Source organism: Anopheles merus, unplaced genomic scaffold (assembly GCF_017562075.2).
Source record: "Anopheles merus strain MAF unplaced genomic scaffold, AmerM5.1 LNR4000544, whole genome shotgun sequence".
NCBI lineage: Eukaryota > Metazoa > Arthropoda > Insecta > Diptera > Culicidae > Anopheles > Anopheles merus.
The window spans coordinates 11,569-36,033 of NW_024428124.1; the positions used below are offsets into that span (position 1 = coordinate 11,569).

Below are 24,465 nucleotides of genomic sequence, written 5' to 3' on the forward strand. Positions count from 1 at the left end.
CAAGGTTATGGAAAAGCGCACAGCCTTTAAGAAAGGGAAAAAGCAACCAAAAGCAAGCAAACAACATGATAGTGAGAGGAGAGCAAAAAAAAAAACCCTCTTTTTGTGCCACATTTTTCCTCCTTTTTTGCCCGCTCTTTCTCTCTCTCACTCTCACTGCTGTGTGCTGCTGTGCACCACCATCATCACCGTTAGGATGTGTACTTTTACTGTAAAGATTTCCGGGGCTTTTGCGCCCCAGCGTCGGTAGGACCTGGGAGAGAGTGTTTTGCGCCATTTATCCACGCGCGTTACAGGCGTCTGTGTTTGTTATTTTTTTCTCTTACTTGTGATGCACATGAATGAGGGGTGTTGAGATTACACGTTAAAAGAGTGCCGGATATCCGGGTGTTGGGGAAGGGGAGATGTAGTTTTAAACGACGCCGGGGACGAACGCGTTAGCGTGACCCGCGTATCAGGCGGGTCAGGCCTTTTGTGCTGCGCTTCTTACGTACGACGCGTGATTATAATGCGATAATCGTTGAGGTGAAGTTTAACCTTCATTTCTATAACCACCTACCCGGGTATGTTTTGCTTATTTTTTTTATTATAACTTTTTACTGGATTATCGAATCGATCCAAAAAAAAAAAATAGAATGCCTAGAGAAACATGTTTTAAAAAAGTGGTAAAAAATTCAGAATTTTTCAATTTTTTTAAATGTGCTTTAAAAAATAAAATCAACTTTTACCCCTTAGTTCTATAACCACCTACCGGGTAGGTAATACATACAATAAAGGATTTTGGTTTGAATTAGTCGCTAATTTTGTAATGATATGTATAGCAATGCATGTAGTTATATTTATAGAATCTATTCCAAAAGTTTTCTAGCTCTTAATATTCTTCTAAAGTCACATAGAATAAATGATTGCCCCGACAGTCGGGAAGACATGGCGGTGTATTAGTGTCAGTTGAATTAATTGCTTTGCATTCAATTTATGTAACTGAAAGCCATACTTCATAATTTATAACATGAAAACAAGTATTGTTATTATTGCTGCATAGAATAAGTTAAACAAGAAATTTTTTGACCAATAAAATTACAAATTCCCTTATAAAATGTATTACCTACCCGGGTAGGTGGTCATAAAGATGAGGGTGTATTTTTGGTCATGGAAACAAAGGTTAATTGAATTTACCACATGATGGGGATGCAGGTGAGCGAGCGAGAGAGAGAGAGAGAGAGAGAGAGAGAGAATCAACCACTCGCTTTGAATGGGAACCGCGGTGTGAGTTGTCAAATTTGCAACCGTCAAATTAAACCATCAAAGTAGACCGGTGGACCGTCCAGTTGTTGAAGGAATTGTCCTGAGTGAAGCTAAATGAAGGATTTTTGGTGCATGTTAAGGTCAGAGGAAATAATACCGTCTTTGGTGTGTTGCTTGGTTTGCTTCAGCTTCGAACAGATTGATAGAAAATTCAACGAACCATGATTTCAAAGTGGAGAAACTTCAGTTTAACAAAATTCCGACCGATAGACAGAGAGTTAGTTACTACCGGGGTGAGTTTTCCTTCCTCCAAATCCAACTCGAATGATGGATGCACAATTGATGCCGCGAGCGACAGCTCCCAGGGAGGAAGAATTCGTGTGGGCAGTTGTGAATGCCCTTTCTCCCCCCCCTCCCCCCCAGGGCTACTGTCAAATCATCTTCTGCACGCTCTTTCGCTCTCGTACCCATCAAAAACAGGCCCGGGAAAACCCGCCCCGAGGTCGCCAGCCCTAACGATTACGCTCCTCACTATCCATTCGCATCGATCCCGTTTTCATCTGCGTTTGCCTCGCGGCATCGTGACCCGTGAGGTGCGTGAAGAAACGCACTGAACTGTATGATTGTGCAGGAGGAAGACGGTGAAAGACAGCAGGTAAAGGGGCGGATAGCAGGCGGGCTTTGGGAAAGTCTTCCGGAAACCCGATAATTGGATCACTCGAGGGAAAAACTTTTGTCCCTACGGTGGTGCGGCGGTGAAGACGTTCAAAACCGCGCGCGCACGCTTTCTCTCCTCCTTTCGCTACTCTCCTGTGTCCTTCTTTAACCCCGTTGTGCGAGTTTGGGCAAACATAATCATCTGCCTGTAGAGAAAGAGAGAGAGAGTGAGAGAGAGAGAGAAACATCACTTCATAGTGGCAAGGGCGACCGGTGTGTATCCTGTGTAAACACAGCCGTCAAACCCCCTCGGGAAAAGAAGAAAAGCACTAAAATCGCTCCACCGGGGGCCCGGTGGCCGCGGCATGATTAAGGGGCTGGACGGAAAGGGCAGAGAACGAGCTCTGGCTGGTTTGGCTTGTTTTGCCGGTGGTCGAAAGGAAAGAAAGCCGCCACCTTAAGAACGGAGGAAGAGGCGAAGGGATGCTGCTGCTGTTACCCATTTCGCAATGCGGAACTGTGGATGCGTGACCGGGGATTGACCGCAATGGAGCGGGCTGTTGGGGTCTGGCTGGGCATGTGTGTGTGCATGCCCTTAACCTTTCTGTGCGACTACTACTGCTGCTCTCGGAAGGGTAATCAGCGAATGATTTGTATATTTTTGGACAACCCTACCAACCGGTGGTCGAAAGTGGGGGGAAAGGTTAACGCCAGGACCACCTTGTCTCTCGAGCTCGATGGGTTATCATCCGTTCCGTTCCGTTCGTGGAAGTAGCTCACTCTGCCCGGGAAAGAGGTGTATCGTAAGTCAACATTAGCACACAGCACAACCCCTCCCGATGAAAAGGTGGACCGGACACGGACCGGACCGGGGAGTAGCCCATCGGTGGCAAAGTCCTCTGCGTGTTCGGGCCGCATGGTCCGAGGGCTGCCAGCATCAGCATGATTTTCGCCCTCACCATCGCATCAATCATCCGACGTTGCCCACCGGTGTTTTGGAACGTTGGCAAGAATAGAAAAGGAATCGAATAGGTCACAACGGGTCATGAATTCTAATGCCGACATCCCTTGGGCGCTTCAAAATTCGCTCCATCGATGACAGGTGTGGTGTAAAGTGTAAGTCGAACCGGGAAAAGCCAACGCGTGCTCCTTCAACATCGCTGCAGAAGGGATGCTGACGTATGAGGTTGGTTTGGTTTGTCCCTTTCCTTTCTTTCTATCCATTTTAATGAAACCGATTTTGATGCGGGTTTTTTCTTCTTCTCATTTTAGCTACACCAAGTGCCAGAAGGAATCCACATTTAGCAGGGGGGGGGGGTTGCAAAACGAAGGAAGCGAATGTTTGAATGTTTAATTGGTGGAAAAGCGAACTTTGGTCCCCTCACCCCGGCCGCCATGGGAATAGGCAATATGCTCCGACAGCGGGGTTTTGTGTGTTGTTTTAACCCCCCCCCTCCCTACCCCCACGGGTAAGTGGCAAGTAAAAGCTAAACCTTTATTATAGGCCAATGGGGGTTAGGATGTTGCAAATGAAACGGGTGCTCGCAAGGTGAATTGCTGGTGGAATTGTTTCCCACTTTTTAATTCCCTTTTCTAGGGGAAAGACGCGCCAAAGCCAATAATTGTAGGGTTCGCGAAACAAATGTGAGTTTTTGTAAGTAATTTCAACCCGCGGGGGCCGTCCCTCTCTCTCCATATCATTCCCGTTCGTGAGTGAGTGTGTAACGCCCTCCATTTTCAACCACAATTAGATCAGTGCTTTAACATTCTTATTAGAAAAAGCACACGCTTCAAGTGGTTCGCTGCTACCACGCGATTCAATTAGTGGCGCATTACTTAGGGAAGAACCCCGGCAACCTATCTTACCTGGTCCCTATCATCATGCGGTATGAGGGTATGAGGGCAGAAAGAGCATAATGTTCGTATGCTTAAAAATAGGCCACACAAAGCGATGTTTATCGTGCTCTCGAAGTCGTAATGCGGGGATGGAGTGAATGAATGGTTGGTTGTGTGCTTAAGCATTCAACCGTTGTTTTATTATTTGCGTTTTTATGCGCGTTTTATCGTTTGCTAATCCTGATGCCCTCGATTCACCTTTCCGCTCCCCCGGCACAACAACGCGTACCTGAATTGTTAGCGCTTTGCTGAGCATAAATGCATACATTTAGCCAATCGATTTCAGCAAACAACAACAACCAGCCGGTGCGCGGCGCGGGGCCTTTTTTGTTGCTATTAGCCATCCGATTGGCACGCGTGTGTATTGTTTAGCTTTTTGCTGGCAGCCACAGATTGGCAAATGATTTTCATGTGCCGCTGCACCGACATCATCTCTTGCCGATGGGCGGCTGGGTCCCGATGGGTTGCACACTAATGCGGCAATTTATCATAATTAGAAGAATAAATAAAACACTTGAAACAAAACGCGTGTGGTGAAGGGGGTGGAATTCATATCCTGTGGTGCGGCAACCTGGCGGTAATTCGCGTAAATCAACTATTTACCTTGCGGAATGTTCACGGAATGTTCTCTCTCCTCCCCCCCCCCCCACCCCCGTTTCTGACTGAGCAAACGGTTTGCAGCGAGGCAAACACACTCTGGTGATGTTTAATGATAACCGTCGCGCTGATGTTGCACTCCGCAGGAGAAGGTTTTGTGACGCACCCGTTTAATGATGACGATGATGATGATGATGTAGGGATGACGGTAATTTGCCTGTGTTGTGATAGATAACATTTCCAATCTGTGCAAGTTTTGGAGGGGAATGTGCAGTAGGAGTGTGTTTGTGCACTCTATAGAATGGTTTTGTGGTAGAAATGAAGTGCATCGTTTGCGTCAGGTATCTGAGCTCATTAGTGTTAATTTAGCAGCGCACAATGTAAGCGGAGAAAGCATTAGTATTATTGTTAATTTTCAAAAACAAATCTATACTTGCTCTGTGTTTTCAGAATTTTGAAAACATAAATAAATGGAGCATAATCCGTGAACTGTTCTCATTTTTTTTGTAAAATAGTAACAAAGAATAAAAAGAAGCAACAGAGTCTGATAATATGCTGATATGATGATAAAAATAGGATAAATAAACATGGAAATGGTGAGAACAAGTAAAGAGATAAAATAAATAATTGTACATATAACTATTAGCATAAATAAAAATAAGTTGAAAGAAAAGGTAGAAAATGTAATCAAATTAAAGATAGCAAAAGGTTGAAAAGAAATGCAAACATAATTTGATAAAAATAAAATAAAATGATATAAATATAATTAGCAAAGAATTGAGGGAACTAAATTGATGTACTGTTAAACTAAATTAGTTACATTGAAAGAAGATTGAAATAAAAATGGTTAACATAACCAATCAAATAGCTCTTATCGACAATGGTTGGTTGGTGGCGATTACACTTTTATGACATTCATTACCGACTATTTGAAGTATATATCAATAACATTCGAATGTGTCCTTATATTACTCTCTATTAGGCGAGTAAGTAAATTAAGTATTTTTGCTAGTTTGTAAACGCTTCAGATGGGAATCAAACCACAGCCTATCATGTATAAGTCGCGTCATCTACCTTACAAACCACCAGTTAGTTCCAGCGACATGACCCTTATAACTTATTTGAAGTCTACCAGTAATAAGCTTATTGCTTTGTGCAAGTTATTAAATTTTCCGTAGAAATTCAGCACAATTACGAATCAGAACGCTTGGAATTATTCCATCGTCCATGCACCAAATGCTCTATTCACGACAAACCCATCCCTGACCCACGGTAAGCTTCACCTGGATTCGCTCAATCAAACGCCATACCCGACTCGACTATAATGAGTTCTTTCATGTCTGGCTACCTTTTGCAGCTTGTAAATCATTCTCGCGACCGCTCGCTAATGCAATCATCCAACAGCCTCAAACTTCGACTGGCAATCCGCGCATCAAATAAGCGATGCTCAATATTTGTTTGTTTGTTTGTTTGTTTGTTTGCAGCGAACAATGACGTAGCTGTTTGGGAGGGAGCAGCATGCAAAACGTGACGAAAAATACATCCTTCTTCGCTCGAAAACGAAACAGTTACTAAGAGCGAAGTTACCACGGCAACGTCAGCGATGCTGCGGCGATAAATATAGTCAACGGTACGTTATTATCCGTCCTTGGCTTGGGTGTAACGGCTTCTCCCTGGTAGACAGGAAGAAACTGGACGGTATCACGGTGCACCGCACGAATCAGGTTCGGATCGGTTTCGGTCGGGTTTGGCAAATTGCTGCCCGAAACGCAGCGCGAACGAGGAGAGTCGACAATAATAGTGTTGATGCGTCGGACGCGCTCCATGTGTCACGGTCGTTACACATTAATGTCGTCGAACCGTACGACCCGCTAGAAAAATATCCGTCCACTTGGAGATTTTGAGATGATGGAGCCGTCCACCGTTCCAGTACGAATCCGACTAATCGGCATCGGCGCCTCCGCACACTCCAATTGCCCTAGGTGTCAAATGGCAATTTAATTAGCGAAACGACGGTGGCGGCAGTATTTTGCGCGTCCACCAAAAAGCGCTCGCCATCAAATCAATTACCCAGTGTTGCCATCGCCAGCCTCCTACCCGCACAACTGGGTGGACAAAAATGTGTCCTCCAGGAGTGCGTTGGTGCGCCCCCGGATGAATGAATGAATCGGCACATCGATTGGTGGAATTTTGAGCAGATTTGGGCGACGTGCATGCTTTCGGACGGTCCCCAAAAGGTCCCGCGCACAGCATTCCCGCCAGTATTGGTTGGGGGCCCCCTATTAAGCGGACTAATTGTGTTGCTTCCAAAGTGTTGCGGGTTGTTGCGGGCGATGGGAACATTTTGCTCAGCGCGTACGCAATTAGATATCGTTTTGGAGCGCAAACGAATGTTGGGCGCCCCCCCCCCCTCATCCCGGGTGTCTCTATCTATCCTTCCCCGCCGCAGAGCGGTATCACATGTCACGCTAATCAGCCGAACACCGGGTTAACTATTTTCGACAAATTTCGACGACAGAATCGGTATTGAGTTGTGTGAAATATATGGGTAACGGTGGGGTTTGGGTTCGTTACGCTCCATTAGGCGACTTAGGCGGTGGGGTCGTTTTGGTAATTATGTTGGTGTGGTACTTTGGAAGGGATTAGATTAGAAGCATTGCCCAAACTCCATTCATCAATCAACCAGCGCCGATCAATTGCCGATGGTATGGGAAAGAGTTAGTAAAATTTACTGCAATTTAATGGAGACGGTAACTAAAAGACTCGTTCTGTTTCAAGTATTGCGGATGAATTGAAATTAATCTAACAAGACAAGCAAACTTCTCGCAAAAACATAACGCTCACAATAGCGTGAGAAAGAGAGAGAGAGAAAGCCGGAGCTCCAAAATGTCATAGCCGTGTTGTTGTGTTGTGACACTCCCCCTCCCCCCCCCCCCCCCTCACGCGACATCGCCTATTGAAACGCGCGTGAGCGTGATCGCGAGACCGGTCTTTTCTGCACGCGGGCTCAGCGCAAGCTGGCTTTTGCTGCCGCCGCCGCTGTCCGTCGTCACGTCACACCCGATACATTATAATGCGTGCGCGCACGCCGGCAGGTAAGGGTCAGTGTATCCATGCGATTCAGTTTGAACTGGTTCCATCTTCATTGATCCGACTACGGAGGGGGCGGTGCGCGTGAGCAGCAACGGACTGCCCGTGACCTGTCTTCGGAACGTTCTTAAGGTGCGGTTAGAGTTAGTGATGTTCAAGCAAGTCGAAGCAATTTTGGTTTCATGATTTAGCTTTGTTTACAAATGTGCTGAAATATGAAGTTTAATGCATTCCAAATCGATGAAAATCATTTTCTATAACATTAAATAAATTAATCTCCCTCAAGTAAATAATCTGAAAAAGGTGGTCATGTCGCATTTCTAATAAATAGATCATGAATACACTTACAGTACAGCAATGATCCGTAGTATGATGTAATTCTCGATTTTTTTTTAAATATTTTGTCTTACTTTTGTTATATTTTATGCTATTTTTGAATTTTACTGATACTTAAACAGCGTATTTAGAGCATATAGAGCATGAAATTTACGAAAACCACACCGAAAATGCAGTAAAATTACCTGTTTCAACATTCTGCATCAGTATTTTTCGACCTTTGAAACGGAAGTATAAGCACTTTTTTAAATAGTAATTCGATAAACGCGAATACTAGAGATACGAGATGCAATAGCGTGTGGTACATCGTCAGTCAATTTAGTCTTCTTCATCTCCTTCTTCTTCTTCTTCTTATTCTTATTCTTCTTTGGCACAACAGCGATGATTGGATAGTCAGTCAGTCCCCCTACACGTATGGGGGCACGGTCCATTCGGGGCTTGAACTCATGGCGGGCATGTTTTGATTAGACGTGCGAGTTGACAACTGTGCCACGAGCCGGGCCTCTATCGATGTCTAATATCTGAAATTTAAAGAGTGGTTCCCGATCTTCACGCACTTTAATTTACAATTATCAGACGTTATCGGTATTTTCTCTACCTTCTGTCTATGCATGTACACTAAACAGAAAAAAATCTAGAAACTGTTTGAGTTATATAATAAAACACACAATAAATATAATAATTGCGGACACTTTGATTTTGTTTAGTAACATAATTACGACAATTAATGACTGTTCATTTAATCTAAAATTAAAGCATATAGTTTTATAATAATAATTTTGCTGTTTAACTGGCGTTTTAGCTTCAAATGCTGTCACTACTAGAAGTGTTCGAAATTGGCTAACTAACATGCATACCATAATTGTCTAAAGAAACTACAAAGATGCGCAATAACCCAAATAGCCAGCTCTTTGTAGCTCTTACTCAGTACTCTTTGGAACTTTGCGGCTGATTAGTACTATCTGCAGGGTAGACGATGGAACTTTACTGCTTTTTAAGAGTGTGTACCGAACTTGGTGGAACTTTATAGCTTTTTAATGAATGACATCGGTACAACAGGGTGGCTCTTGTCAAAGTGTCAAAGACGGACGCAGTCCTGTGTCTTGTCGTGCTTCAGTTAAATTAGTTATTTGAATTAATAATATTAAGTGCAGTGGTTTTGACTGAACTGTAAAGTATTTCAAATTCGGTGAACGTTAAGAACATTTACAGTTCACAAATGAACATGCACATAAAGCAAACAAAAAATGGTATTGTTTATTTCAATAGTGACGTCTTGCTTGAAAATAAAACACAAAGAAAAATAATCCCCGGCACCACCCTGCCATAAGGAAGCTGCTTAGGCGCTTTTTAGCAGGACCACCTGGAACTTTGATGCTGTTTATCTACTGCAAAGGGCAAATTCAAGCAGCGAGCTTTAGCCTTGCCAAAATTGGCTGCTTAAGCAAGTTTGGCTATTTGGGAATAGCATTTTTGTTGACTGAATCATTGTTTGCTAAACAAATTAGAGCTTTCTGCTATATTACTCGTTAATTGTAGCACGACCTGAAAGTAAACCATTTTTTTGGTCTCTTTAACAAACGCATGCTAATCGAATTTCTGTAAAATTAGTTGCTTTATGCTATTACTAATTAGAACATTCGAAAGGGAAGGTGATACTACTACCGTTTCTCTCATCACCACGTCCCCTTTTCACCGTTGTGCGAAAATTGGCATGTAATTAGTGGATGGCAAATGTGCTGCCACACGCCACAACGGGGTCTATTCGCACCTTAAGACGCCTGGCCTGGTCGATCAAGCAAAGTAAGCCCCAGCCGCCGCATGGTTCGAATCGGTTTGATGCGGTTCCACCAGGTGTGCGGTGCCCGTTCGGTTAACGTTAATCGACCTCCAAAGAAAGGGGTGGGGGGGGGGGATTGCATTCGAGAGCGTGAGAGACACGCACACTGAACGTTTTATCTCGCCCGAACTCCACTCCAGTTCTTGCAGTGAAGTCTGTGCCTGTGAGGAGTGGCGATTTGCAAACTGTTATGCCGCAAGATTTCTGCGTGAGCGTTGCTTCCGGTTTGATAAGCGGCAGAAAGAAGCTATATCTACTGTACCATCCAGTGTTCTGGGTTTGATTCTGCCGGCAGTGTTGCGATCGAATGCATCGCGGTGTTGAGTGAAGTGTGCGTGAGACACGGTGCGTGTATGTGCAGCTTAAGGCGAATGCAACGGTCCCACTGTACGTGTCGTGACAGCCAGCGGTGTTCGAAGATTGTGAGCAACTTTCGTGAATCGCCCCACCGGAAGCGCCAGTTTCGTTGAGGAAAAAGATTGCGGCGTTACGGATGCAGAGGAGGAGTTGTTTACCCTTTGCTGTCCAGGTGCAAAAAGGTTGTCAGTGGGAATCAGTGGGGAAGGTCTTTTTAATTTAAGTAGCTGCTTGCTTGAGTGCTGTAAAACATTGTGTGGTGGCGGCTCTGCTGGCTGTTTTGTTTACATCTTGTGTTTTCCACCCTCCTCCCCCCTCCCCCCCCCCCCCCTATTGTTTTCCATAACTTCCGGTAGTGATTTGATAAAGTGTGCTAACACAAAATCAGGGACGGAATTAACACGGGCGTTGCGTTTTTTTTGTTATTTTCGACGGGATATCAAGCTCATCAACGCGTTACCCCCCTCGGACGGCTCGGTGTGTTTCTGTGTGCCATTTATATCCATTAAGCTTCATTGTTGTTTCTCGTACCTATATTACAACGATTTTCCTTCCCCTTCTCTCGCCCGTGTATGGCGACTCGTCGTCGTTGGAATGTTTATGAAAATTTACGACCAAAGTTTAAATATTTTTCCAACTGTTGTCTCTCTCTCTCTCTCTCTCTTTGTTAAGTGGGGCAAGAATGTGACACACACACACACACTTTGCGCCAGTACTTTACCAACCGGTGTGCCGCCGCCGCCGCTTTTTCTACTCTCAAAATGGCCCATTTGAGCTGAAGTTGCTGATGATTGACGACGATTGGTCTTGGTGGGGGGGGGGGGGGGCAGCCTCTTCAGCCTGGAATAGATTTTAATTAGTGTAATAAAATCTCGTTAGTCACTGTGTTTGATGCCGGTTGCGGTGCGCTACGCTCGAGTAACGGTGGCACGGATTTTTGACGTACAATTACATCAGTGTGCGGCAGTGAGTGTGGAAGATTATACAAAAAAAAAAATACCTCTCCACTCACCTGGCGTGGATGGGACACTTGAAACTGGCAAAAGTTTCTTACAGTCCCGCGCTGCACCCTTAGCCCTGCGCGCTCATCGGCACATCCACTTGAACGGGGAACGATTTTTATACCCACAACTCATCATGCTTGCACACTTAAATAGGCCGTCGCTCATAAATGATGCTCATTCCAATCGGTGGTGTTCGCGTCCCTTCGAAACACACGCGGCACAGGAAATTAATTTCGTTCCGCCCGATAAGAAACGCCAAAATAAAAGAGGTTCGTCTCCTGTTGCTCGTACGAATTGATTGGACCAATTTGCACTGCCCTCAACACACCCTGCCAAACGTCATTCAAAGTGGTTCGTGTGTGTGTGTGTGCACAAAAACAGTTCATCCAAGTAGGTGCAAACTCACCCAAACTCCCGTGTGCGCGTGTGTGTCATGTGTTGTTGTGATGCAGTGATATCCAAATTGTTTGTGTCGACCTTCCTTCCCGGTGTGTGCAGCCGTGTTCGCAAAATTTCGCAGTATCGCAGTGCCTGGTCTGGTGACGTTCGGTTTGTTTGTGGGCATGCGGAAACGAAAGCGCCGAAGGAAGTAGAACAGTAGAACAGCTTGCTTCTTTTTCGTGTGCTGTGTGTTGTGAGAATCTTCATCTTAATCATCCTACCCGCGGTGGTGGTAAGTGATGTAGCGAGGGGCACCCATAATCCTATTAACGAGCGTGGTAGAATCGAGCTTGTGCCGGGTTAATAAAAACGCGCGCGCTAATAAACTCAACCTTTCACCCGGCGGCGGTGAGGCGGCGAAAAAGCTCTCTTTCTCTCTGACTGTGTGAGCGAAGGAAAGCATGGCATGCTGCGTAGTGCTGGTTAGAACACAAACACATCGGATTACGACAATTAATTAATGTCAACCCCATTAACTGCTGGCGACAACGACGACGACGACGCGACCTGCTCCCGATTAGCCGCCGTGAATGTGAATCCATCATGCTTTTTGATGCTTTTGTCTCCCCGCGCGTCGCTTTGTCGTGCGGCGCAATGTGTAAAATGTTTGCGCAAAATAAGGACGTTAGGTTAAGGGGGTTAATTCGATCCTCGTTTGTGGGGGGACCGCTTTTTTAACTTGCCACAGGGGAAAGTATGTCCATTTATTGCAAATAATTGCCCCGGCTCGAGGGTCGTTCGTAATCGTACGCCATCTTGAAGTAGCGCTAGAATCTTGCGTTTCCTTTGTACGGTACTACCCCCTCCGCTGCAACTGCAACGCTGAGTCAGAGCAGCCTCGGAGGTCGTCCACAGCGTTGTTGTGTATTGCGCCACCCCCCCCCTGAGCGATCGTCGTTGTTGGGCGTTTGCTGCTGCTGCTGCCGCTGCACCGCTCCGCCGGTGCTTGCTGCAGCTGGTTATGTCCGCCGGCTTGAGGTTTGAACTAGTTCCATCCCATTCTAACCCGGCCCGATCCGCCCGGTACCGGCGTGGTCCCGGGAAGGCCCTTAAGGGTGTCGCAACGTTGAGCGCGAACCATCGCCGCGCTTCTTGGGCGTTTTGCAATGTTGTAGCAACCATGGGGTTTGCTGCGCTAGTGTTTAGTGGAAAATTTTCGGGCCGTGGCTTTCGGAGGGCGTTGGGGTGCTAATCATACCACTGACCCAGTGTGTCGTGTGTGTGTGTGTGGGTGTGTGTGTAAGTTGGTTGCGTATTATTTTTTTTCTCTTGTTCCAATCCATCTCGCCAAAAACGAATATGAGGGAGGAGTGTTCATGCGTTAGATCATGATATGGAGGAAGCTACACAGCGGCGTGCGTGTGTGTGTGTATCTCATTCTCCCCGTCGATATGTGAACGGATGCTTCCTTACTCATCATTCTTCCCCCTCCCGCTGGCTACACCCACACACACACACACACACAGGGCGATTTTTGCTAATAAATGGTGGACGTTTCGGGCGCGTTTCATTGAGTTTCCAATTTGCTCCCGTGCGGTACGGACATACCAACGGAGCAACGATCACGATCAGCTGTGGTGTAATGGTGGTAGTGTTGGTGAAAGTGTGAACGTTAGTTGCGTTTAAGAGTGTTTGAAAAAAAGACCAAAAACCTTTTTACAATTTTTCCCCGTTTTTTGTATATATTTCCCGAATTTTAAATCGATCGCACTCAGGTCGTACCTGAAAACCCTTCCTTTGCCGATAAAAAAAACCCTGCAGCTTACGGACGTGTTTATGGTGGTGCTACGGTAGTGCAGTGGTCAGTGCAATACCGCGAATGCAACACAGAACGGGAAGCTACGGATTGATCGTACTGCTGCAGTTTAGAACGTTTCTCAAGTACCGCGAGGTGCCGCACCGGAAGCGCCAGTTTCGCTGAGGTAAATAGACATTTTTGGGGCGTTTATTTTTTCCCTAAATTTTTTTTTTGCCCCCATGCCCACAGAAATCACTATCACGGTGTCCACTGTGGTGTGAAAAAACGCACCCACTTTTGCTCAGCTTTTGCTCTGCCAGTGGGCTCCCCAGAGCAGCAGACTTATCAACCATATCAATCTAATCAAAAGGCCCTCTTTGGCGCACTGTGTGTGTCCATCAATTATGTTTCCGGTGGAGCTGGTGGGCTCTATCTCACATCGTTCGCTTTTTTTTGTCTTCCTCTTCCTGATTGAGATGATAACATCTTTGATTAATTTGAGACACATCCAAAAAAGAGACCGAAGAGGCGCGAGGGAGAGAGAGCGTTTGTTTGCCCTTATCAGGTTCATTTCGCCCAGCGCTGCAGAATCAGCACTGCTATCTGCACCCACCAGCGCCGCGTTTCACAACAATCATGCGTGACTCATGGGTTTGTGTGGCTGAGAGTTGTTTTCGCAACGGATGGATGGGTCTCCAAGGAGAGTTTCTGCTGCTTCCTGAAAAATAAAAAATGGAACGTAAAATTAAACGCTTTCGGCAAACAGCGAGCGGCCGAACGATAAATCGGACGGTCACGTTTGGCGCAACAACCGCGCTCAATGCTCCGGTGTGGCGTCGACTCCTTTATGCTTCGAAGGTTGGTTGGGGTTTTTTTTGTTTGTTTGTTGGTTTGGCCGTTTTTGGTACATGAGCACACAGATGAGAGGAGTGTCTTTATCATGGCGAACCAATGGGCAGGCCACAATCAACGCGCTTGGTCGCCGCCTTTCATTGATTGGGCGGGAAGGTGAGTGAGTGTCTCACCGCACTGCATTTCTGAAGATTGAACTGGATCGATCTTCTTCTAACTCAACCGATCTGCACTACTACCGGTAATCAAGGGGAGGCAAGATAAAACCCAAATGCACGTCGTCACACACGGCGCGGTTGAGTGCCGAGCAAAACGCGCGGTGTATTGTGTTCTGTGTCTAGGGCTGGTGATGATAGATGGGAATGAAGGGGAGTGCAGCTTTGGTCGGGAATGCGGGAAACAGCAGCAGCAGTAGCAGTGCTGGAGAAGATCTTGATAATAGTACAAAACTCTGGCTGTATAAACGGTGCGCTGCTCGTTCGCTGGTCGTTCAGTTGGAATTGTTCCGTTGGAAAGCGTTCATTGGAGTGTTGGCAGCGTGCTGTAGTCGTTTGGGGAAACTTTAGCGTGTGTTTGTGTGTGGCCAAGTGGTTTTGTGCGCTTTGTTCAGCTTCTTCTTTGGGGCAATATCCAACCGGGAGGGTCCAGTTTCGAAAGCGAATGCTCTACCAAAGGGACAGCCAGGGACGCCTTGTGATTGCACAGTTTCGCACTGTACTGACGCTGCGTGAATCTCCCCATCGCAAGCGCGCCTTTCTTTAAGGTTAGAGCTGCACTGGGATAGTTAATCGTTAATCGAATCGTTGTCAATGTGTGTGTGTGTGTGTGTGTGTGTGTGTGTGTGTGTGTGTGTGTGTGTGTGTGTGTGTGTGTGTGTGTGTGTGTGTGTGTGTGTGTGTGTGTGTCGCTAATGTCCCTCTCTTTCTGTCTCTTCTGCTCCCCTCTGGAATAGGGAAATAATCCTTCCATCTGCCAGGCACAGTACAACTCTCAGTGTGGAGATGTAAATCACTCGCCCACGTGCAAGCAATACCGATCACAGCCGCCAACCGCTCCCGAGCCTCCCGCAAAGCAATAGACGAGAAGACCGACCCTTTTAACCGGTGTACGAACAACAAATTAAGTTTGCCGACTGCCCAACCGACCAACCATCCACCAAAACACCCATCTGGAAGTCTTGGCTTGTGAATTCTTACGAGTGTCTGTGTGAACAAGCAGAGTTGGTGCAGCAGTTGGAACAAACATCCGGAGCGTGCGACAAAGAACACAAACTCCAAAGTCCAGAGCGGAAATGGCAAGCTACTGTCGCTTCCTGCTGGTTGTATTGCTGGCGGGTGTCGCTCTTGGGCAGCCGGACAGCATCCGCAGCGAGCCCACGGATGGCTCGAGACCCACGTTTACGGTGTACGATTACTTGGCGGTCGCCTTCATGCTGGTCATCTCGATAGGCATCGGTAAGGCATTGGTGCTTAGTAAGCCGGGTGAGCAATGTTTCACATGCATCTTTCCCCCTTCCTCACCAGGCGTGTTCTACGGGTGGTTTGAAAAGCGGGGCAGCAGTGGCGCCGATCCGGCTGGCGGTGAATCGAGCGATGACTTTCTGCTCGGCTCGGGCATGAGCCTGTTCCCGGTGACGCTCAGCCTTACCACCAGCTTCATCACGGCGATCGAGCTGCTCGGCAACCCGGCGGAGATGTTCTTCAGCGGCACCCAATTCGCGCTAATCGGTAAGTGGTGGCGGCCGGTTTCGGTTCTGCTCGGTCTTAGTACCAGAAGAGGCGAAGAGAAAGTGCTTTTCGTTACTCCCCGGTTTGTGATGTATTATTTTCACAATCCCACTTTTTCCAGTGATCTCGATGGTGTGGTAGTGCCGGTTGCGGTGAAGGTGTTCTATCCATCTACTTCAAGCTGGATGTAACCAGTTGCTACGAGTATCTCGGGATGCGGTTCGATAAGCGGATCAGAACGTTCGGCGCGGTGCTGTACATTCTTCAGGTAAGGTTCTTCTCTCCCCCTCTCCAGCATGTATCGTAAGTTGAGGCCTCCAGTTCTTACAGGATTGAAATGAAGGTTGCCGCTGGAACGCTGAAAGCTTCCAGGCAGGAGAAGTACTCGATACGGAAGTACCCGAGTACTCGTGGGGCTTGAGTTAAGCCTTTCTGCTTACTCGCTGCTTTACCACGAATAAAACCCCCATCGGTTGGCGTGCTCGGTGTGCTGCAAACACATAAAACAGCAAACGATTTACGGGTGGCAGCCTACTGCCAAGTAACCGCCACCCCTTCACCCTCCAAAACCACCATGCACTCGTGTGTCGTAAACATTTGGGTTTGCACGGTATTCGCACGTCGATAAAACACACTGCGACGGAGTACTGCGTTACCGTTTGTACCGTTCAATTCATTCCCCTCGGTGCTCCAAGGCAAAAAGGGATGATGCGTTTCTCCGGGGGTTCACACAGTTCACAAAACAGATCCACTCCAACCAGGGGGAGGTGTCATTACAACGGGCCAAAGCGGGGGGAGTTGAATTTGGAGTCTAGCTCAGTGCTGCACGCCAGAAAACGGTTCGGTTGTTTGATGCAATGTTGCCGCTCTTCTAACTGGTTTACGCTGTTTTTTTCTTGTTGCTGCTGTATGTGCCCAGGTTGAAAACCTTTTCCGCACAGGTTTTGATGATGCTTTTGCGTTGATTATATTTGATCTTGTCTTTCATTTTCGGTCGTTAAATCGAATCAAGCGAACAGGAACCGTCCTGAATGTTGCCTTTTTTCTCTCTCTCCCTCTTTTTGGTTGGTTTGTGGTAAAGGTCTGAAGAGTGAAGTTGTGGTTGTTGTTATGGCCGTTTGCTAGCACATATGCGGTGCGTTTGTGTATGTATCTGTGTGTATCCCCCCCCAAAAAAAAAAATACATCCACGGAACCGAATGTGAATTCGGATTGATCTAGAAAAAAAAAGCCGAGAGAAGGATGCGACACACAGGCAACGAGAGGGTTTTAAAAAATTTATGTTTACCAACTCCCATTCCGCCCATCTTATTTGCATTTTCTTGGGGCACAAAAAAAGGATGTATGTGTGTGTGTGTGTGTATAGGCAAAGGTGTAGTATCGTTTGGCTTCTGGTGTGTTCCTTGTCGGTGTCGTACCGTGGGAGCCCGGAACAGATAAAGGCTCGTTTCAAAAAGGGATGACTTCTGTATTCTGTTTCAAGGATGCCTCCGTCTTTTTTTTGTTGGCTTCTGTTCGCCTATCACCATTTGAAGGGATCGGGGAAAAAGGGCGCTAAAGCAATGGTACACAAGGGGAAGAAGAATACTGATTTGGTGGGAAATGTTGTTTAGAATGAATGCTGTTTATTTGAGGTAGAAAATTAAATCGTGCGCTTGGTGCCGCCGCCCTACCGGAAAGCGTTGTTGAACGGAGCCTTTCTTGCCCTCCTCTGTTCCCCAGTTGAGAGGTTTACCATTTCACCAGTCGCAGGTGTGTATTTGCGGAGCAAGGTGCGATTGTGAAATCTGCGAGAACGGGTAAATTGTGCAACGCGCGCTTCGGTATCAAAACCATGTGGTTCGAGAATGAACGCGTGCATTAGAAGATGAGGAAACTTCCGGGAAGTAATGCACGAAGTGTTGTGAAGTGTATTTGTAGGATTTTCTAAGAATTGGAACAATCTTGCCCCAAAATGGCAGTAAATCTCTGTTCGATTGAAGTGGATTAAAACGGGCGATGCTTAGGATGGTGCAATACTTTTGAAAGTAAGAGGAATTAGGATTACTTTAGGTTTAAGAATCCTTTTTAGGCTTTTAACGCGTCATAGCTTTCCATTAAAATGGCTGATGCTTTTTGTTAGTTTTTTTTTAAATAATTTCCAAACCATCAGAATGGTCATACAACATTCAAATTCACTGCCAAACGGCTGCTTTCCTTTGCAATGCAAAACCAAAATCCTACCTTATCCAACAGCTTATAGGATCACGTTGCGAATAGGCACGAAAACGACAGGCTGTACTGTACAGTCTGACATCTGGGGCATAAACACCCAAGTGACATTTGCTCGAAATTGTTTTTCCAGTCTGCTCGATTCGTACTCGATACGCTTGAAATTGTGGATTTGTGTTTTGATCAAGTGTGTTGAAAGCGCGAAGATTTGGTGTGTTCGTAAATTAGACGTTCCTCTATCGGTGGACGATGCCGTCGAGCTCATTTTTCTCATGCATAGCTATGGTTTTTAGATAAAAACAAAAGCTGCTAAATTGAAATTTTCGTGTTCTAAAATCGGAGTTTCGAGCTATTTCCCTTAAACTGGCCCCTTAAACTTCCCTTAAACTGCACCAGTTTAAGGGACTTTTAGAACAAGCCCTTCAAAATCGACTGTGACGTGTATTTTTCCATGCTTTCTTAGATATCCTTTGGGAAATAACGTTTCCAATAACGTTATTACTGCTCGTATAGTTTTTTTATACAAAAAACCGTCGAATTTTCACCAAATAACGCCGTACAAAAAATACCTTCGTTTTTCGCCAAATATTAAAGAAAGTTAATCTAAAACGAATTGAACGCCGTCTTTATCCAATATAAGAAGGTCATTCGCACGCACAAACGAAATTTGGACACTTTCTACATGGTTTATCACACACAAATCCACTTTTTTTCATTTCAAGTACCATTTGAGTAGATCATGGTTAAAAATTTAGTACAAATGTCACTTGGGTAATTTTGTGTGACGTTATTTTATAAAAAATGGGTATTATGTAAGTATAAAATGGGAACATGACCAACTATAATGATAGGAAACATCATTTCCGAGCGAATCTAGAAGAAAGTAACGAAAAAGCCTCCTCACAGTTGATTTTAAACTAACTGGTTTAACTGGTGCATTTTAAGGGAAGTTTAAAGCTCCAGTTTAAGGGAATTTGCTCGAATTCTCGATTATTCGTGCTCTAAAATGTCAATTGGGTGTGGAAGGCCCATTTTGGTTTGGCTCCCTTGCTGGATTTTATTTTGGAAGCAAATCCAAGTGTCAGTGCTATCTCTATGCCACTGATGCACCCCTTGCGATGTGGATTGGGATCAGTATAGGACGTTTAATCCACACAAACACACATACACACAAACATACCACAGAATTAGGCCCAAAAAAAAAAAAGGTGTCACTATTGTGGGCGTGCGGGAAAGTACTGTCCGGTAGTAACAACCCCTAACACCACAAGCTCTAGCACCTGGGATGTGCTGGAGGGCGTTGGCAGTACCTGGCAGCCCTCACCGGTGCTGATCTGTTGTGATATTTGCTTGTTACTACTATTAATCAAACAATTGGCGGGGGCCACATTTGGCTTGCGGGCGGTCGGTAATACCTTCGTCAAACTACGGTACGAGTGGAGAATTAAAGCGAATGGTAAGCTTTTTTACCCGGACGTGTTGGGAGCCGTTTGATTGCGTAGCTAGATTTCTTCTTGGAACCGGAACAAACCATCACGTACTTAACCTAAAGCCCGAATTGCTATAACTACTAGCCAGACAGGCCTAGAGATGCTTTCATCGAGCCGCAATGGTGCGCAATTTGGAGCCTGTCCGGGATGAAGTGTACCCAGCACAACTTCAGCATCTTCTCCACGACTGGGAAGGCACAAGTACACACAGACACGGTGAGATTAGGTAGAAAGGTAAACTTTATCAAAGGTGGATTAAATGGTGTGATGGAATTAAGTTTGATTGAATTTTATTCCCAACGTTTCGCTTCCCTCTGGCTGCTGTTTTTGCACCACCTGACTGACGTCCCGGTGGCCAAATGCATCCCCTCCCCCCAAAAAATGCCGGAAGGGACAAACTTCCAGCTACCATACCTGCTTGATCCCTGTGTGTCTTCGTTCTCTCCCCAAATGGGAGTATATATATAGCTATACACGGCTGGAATTGAGTTCAGTAGTCTACCATGCGTTTGATTGTTTCTCCGGTCGCTTTATGCGTCGTCGGGTTTGTGGCTCGGGAAAATGGTAAGAATTTTCAGCGAATTGCTTCACGGCCCGTTCCACTGCTTCGTTAGTTCCGACGGCGCTGATTGTTCAAACGAAGTACGGTACGGGCAAGCAAAAGCTGTCGGTAGGTCTTACGCGGCTGCTCGTTTCCGGTCACTTACACCGAGCAAAAAACCATCATTTGCTTCATAGCTTTATCCTACACCGGGGAGGATTAGGGATTAATTTGAAGCCAAACAATACCGAGCGAGGAGCATGTCGGATCGTTGAGGCTTGCTGAAGAGAGAGGAAGAGAGAGAGAGAGAGAGAGAGAGAGAGAGAGGGAGGTTCAGCACCCTTGATGGGCCAACTCCTCCGCACTGCGCACACAAGTGTGTTCGCCCTGTAGCGTACTTTATTGAAAACGATGAATGCCCGGGACACAATGCTCAACGTTCGCTTAATGTCGGAGACGCTTTGCCGTGTGGCGTCTTGGGGGCACGGGATGGGCCGGGTTGTTGTGGCGGCACACTTTCCCGGAAGTCGCATTAGTCGGAAAGGACTACACTCACTGACCGCCGAGTTTGTCTGTGTGTGTGTGTCGGTTTTTATTGTATCCAGCCTTATGGAAACTGGGAATAACGCTGTTACCAGCGTCTCGTGTTGCTGTAAACATCATACTTTGTCCCAATCTCTTGCGCCATTTTGCCTTAATCCAGTGTCATCTTGCTCCGTCACAAAATGCTCTACGCTCTAAGTAATCCTATCCTTAAGTACGTGTGTGTGTGCCACATTCTCCCCGTACCGGGAATGATTTTCTATAGCTCCACTTGCACAACAACACGGTGTGGGTAGATTGTCAGGTAGTTCCGGGAGCGCCTCGTACCTCGTAGCATGAATCCATCACAATCAACCAGCCAACCTGCCGGCTTTGGGGAAGAAATCGAAGAAAGAAAGGGGAGGGGGAGGGGGAAGAAAGCAAGAGACGAACCTTTGACCTAGGCACGTTTCACAGCAACTCACAGCGCTCAACGCGGTACCTGGGCGTATAGATCCACATACTACGTACTACGTACTACTACTATCGCTTCGCATTGTGCCTTGAACGTCCCTTTTTCGCTTTCCTTTCCATCTCCAGATGCTGTTCTACACGTCGGTGGCCGTCCTGGCGCCCGCCATCGCCCTCTCGGAAGCAACAGGTCTGAACAAGTACATCGCCGTCGTCCTGATCTACTTTGTGTGCATCTTCTACTCGTCGCAGGGCGGCATGAAGGCGGTCGTTATCGCCGATACGTTCCAGGTGAGTGCCCCTAATGGAGGTTCGGTGTACAGCGTGTTTGGTACGATTAGAGCGCGAGAGTGGCAGAAAGCGAGAACTTGCCTACAAGTGACGTGTGCAGTTGCTTGGAAGTGTGGATACTTTTTTCTTTAAACAAAAAAGAAACAATACTCCTCACAGGTCGTTGCTCGACCGGAAAGAAATGAACTGCTTTCCGCCGGACAATCCAGAAACAATCTGCATCAGCTCGGCGAGCCGAAAACTTATCCATGCGCAAAGGAATGGTAAAAAAAACGCACACCACCAAGCATCTCTAACGGAGCACGGAGGCTTTTCTTCTTTGCCTGCTGTGCTTTTCCACTGTTGTTGTGTTATCGCAACTGGGGGAAAAACAAGCGCCAGTCCGGCAGGAGGATCTTGCAGTGCAGTTTATTACATTGCGGGTAGGAAGCGGCAGCCGAGGCCTCCCGTGCATCTTTCTGCGCCGTGAGTCGATTTGTACAAGTGATTCATGCGTACTCCCTCTCTCACTCGACGCGTCTCGATCTCAAGGAAAACAATGCCAACGGAGACGAGAATGATCTTGTGATTGTCGTTTGGATGGTTGCTAAGTCCTTTTTTTTCGTTGTTGTCTGTGTGCCACTCGACAGTATTTATTTCCCTGTCCGCCCTCCCCCTCTATTGGGGGATGATGCTTATCCTGATGGTGTAGCAAAAAAAAAAAAGAGAGAGAAGAAGGTAGATTGTCAGTGGTGACGTCGTCAGTCCGTGGAAGCTCTAAGACAAACAGATCAGCCGTTTTGTACCGGATTCAGTGACGCTTCCTCGGTACGACAGGATCTCTGCGGCGCTGACGTGACGTAGAGGAAGAGAGAGAGAGAGAGAGGCATGGGCTTCGGGGTGCCGATAAGAAGGACGGGCTTAGCTGTCGTCCAATGATAGGATTACATTGTAATGAAGAGCTCACATAGCACGCGCTCTCCCTTCCTGTTGCATGATGGGCCAACATACTGCTCACTTAGTGTGTGGGGTGTGTGTGTGTGTGTGTGTAACGCTCTTTGCAGACGCTTGACGGGTGCTTAAGAGCTTTTATGTTTGTACGTACTTCTGTTCTATTCTTGCTTATCTTATTTTCCATCTGTTTTTTTTCTTCTTTTCGGTTTGTCCCGGTGTGTATTGCGCTACCTTGTTTCCATTCTTGATGTTGCCTTTATTGTCGTGCACTGACTGCCGTGTAATGGATGGCAAAGTTACACACACACACACACATGGGGGTACATTTTTCATGTACTTTCTGCAACGAGGTAGAAAATTTCAATCTTGCGCAAGAACAAACAAAAAACACAAACGAACGATGCTTAGACTTTTCCCTTGTCTTGGACGACAAAAAAAAAGAAGAAGCACCCGGAAAGATAAGCGAACAGATAAAGGCAAGCAACATTTAAGCAACTCCCCACCCCCCCCCCTCTTCCCGTCCCACCTGTAAGGCACACATACACGTGCGTGAATGCACCGGGAGCGGGTGGAAACAATGCAAAAGCTTTTCATCGGAAACAGTAAGGCAAACTTTGCTTTTTGATTGCTTGTATAGAGTGATGTTTAGCAATTTCAAATTAAACAACAAGAAGTTACAGCGACACACACACACACACACACACACACGTGCCAAGGCTTTTTTCTGAACGGCGCGCTAACCGTTGCCAAAGTACAATGGAAAGCAATTTGCATATTGCTAGCGTTTGCTGCTCATGCTTCTTCCTCCCCCCTCTTCGTCCTGTCAATCGAGCTCAAGGAAGAAGGTTTGTTTTTGTTTTGCCCCCCCCTTGACAATCGTGTGACTGGTAACGTTCGTGACATCTGACAGCGCGCACACGGGGAAACAAATTATTTGTCTTAGCAAAAGGGGTGGGAGAGAAATGTTGCGTTACGGGAGGAAGACAAGTAGCTTTATTCTTGTGTGTGTTTTGTTTCTTTTTCCTGTTTCGTTGTATTTGTCATGAAGCTCACATGTACTTTTATTTTGTCTGTGCGTGTGTGCTGGGAAAGTTTGTAAAAGGAGAGGGCAGTGATTACTTTTCAATTTTTACATACTTTAGAGCTTATGTTGTGCTTCGCCGTAGATGACAGCTTTTTCGATGTTTGGGATGATTATTAACTTGGTAAAAGAAGAAGCTGATGGGAGTATTAAATGGTTTCTAATACTAATACACACCTTTAAAACATATTAATTGGTTATTACTTTGGGGATAAAAAAGAAAAAATTAAAATCAAAGGATACAATCCATGTGGTGCATACATTTAGGCGCCAGCCTAAAATCAGAATTTAATATAGTTTTATTTTGCTCAAACCATTCACAGCCCGTAATCTTATCAGTTTAGGTGACAATGGCTTCCCATTCCAATGGTTTGCGAGTCCATACGACCCTAATTGAATTCGATTACTTACAAACAGTCAGTGGTGCGGGTCGCATGCGACTCAATTGCCTACCATAAACATCTTCATTTCTGCCATTTATTGCCTCCCTCTCCTATACCCATCCCTAACTGCTACTGGTTAGGGCAAACGTTTTGCTGGTGTGACATCATAGGAGGTCTAATATTGTTATAATTTTCTATGGAAAGAAGAAAGAGAGCGAAAGAGAGTGTCTTAATGGGTCTCCGCATTGAAGACACACTTCCTGCAAAGCGGGCAACATCATTTCCACGAAAACACGCAACAAAAGCGCCACTCTATCGGCAACAATACAAACCCATCTTCCTTTTTTCCATAATTTGGAAATTATACAGCTATACTGGTGCTCCCTCTCCCTCCCCCCAGTGACGGGTTTGCTGAGGAGGCTGGTGCTTGTAATTAGACAAATTATGCATTCATTAGCACCCGCCGCAGAATTGTATTCGTGTGGCAGGCCTAGGATACGGTCGTGCTTCCGGAGATCTGGTTGCCAAGTGTGCCTTTCCTGCTTTCTCCTCCTATAAAAGGAATCATGGATGCCTGGTGGCTGAAAGTGGCACTGATGATGATGGTACGTGTGAAGTCACCTCGAGACAGCGTAATGCTAATCTGCGCGTGCGGTCGTGCGGCCGGGCGGGGAATAAATATTTCCACGAACAGCAAGTAGCAACACGCGCAGTCAAACGGGCGCCCGATTCTCCCTTTTCTCTAAAGCAGTTGAGTATTGA

At 46.2% G+C, this 24,465-nt stretch overlaps 1 protein-coding gene and 1 long non-coding RNA gene across 8 annotated transcripts; one reads left to right on the top strand and one right to left on the bottom strand.

The window, feature by feature from the left end:
- The first annotated feature begins 1,314 nt into the window (after nucleotides 1-1,314).
- LOC121602637 (sodium-coupled monocarboxylate transporter 1-like) lies at nucleotides 1,315-21,330 on the top strand. 7 transcript variants are annotated; one of them, XM_041931403.1, is made up of 6 exons: nucleotides 11,609-11,695; nucleotides 13,179-13,385; nucleotides 15,006-15,507; nucleotides 15,577-15,780; nucleotides 15,902-16,048; nucleotides 21,145-21,330. In XM_041931403.1, exons 3-5 carry the CDS (start codon nucleotides 15,345-15,347, stop codon nucleotides 15,919-15,921), a joined length of 387 nt encoding a protein of 128 aa, XP_041787337.1. In that variant the 5' UTR covers nucleotides 11,609-11,695; nucleotides 13,179-13,385; nucleotides 15,006-15,344; the 3' UTR covers nucleotides 15,922-16,048; nucleotides 21,145-21,330. The 7 variants fall into 7 exon arrangements, with proteins under 7 accessions (XP_041787340.1, XP_041787336.1, XP_041787337.1 ...); XM_041931404.1 differs by lacking the exon at nucleotides 11,609-11,695 and adding an exon at nucleotides 12,684-12,702; XM_041931401.1 differs by lacking the exon at nucleotides 11,609-11,695 and adding an exon at nucleotides 12,962-13,074.
- On the bottom strand, nucleotides 10,501-11,318 carry LOC121602639. The gene is made up of 2 exons (XR_006006455.1): nucleotides 11,031-11,318; nucleotides 10,501-10,858 (listed from the first exon to the last, which is right to left on the bottom strand). It is a non-coding gene; the product is annotated as an uncharacterized LOC121602639 (long non-coding RNA).
- Nucleotides 21,331-24,465: the final 3,135 nt, after the last annotated feature.

Coding starts and splice junctions, on each gene's coding strand:
- LOC121602637 (XM_041931406.1), top strand. CDS start 15,345: ATGGCAAGCTACTGTCGCTTCCTGCTGGTTGTATTGCTGGCGGGTGTC. Junction 15,508..15,576: donor GGTCATCTCGATAGGCATCG/GTAAGGCATTGG, acceptor CTTCCTCACCAG/GCGTGTTCTACGGGTGGTTT. Junction 15,781..15,901: donor CACCCAATTCGCGCTAATCG/GTAAGTGGTGGC, acceptor CACTTTTTCCAG/TGATCTCGATGGTGTGGTAG.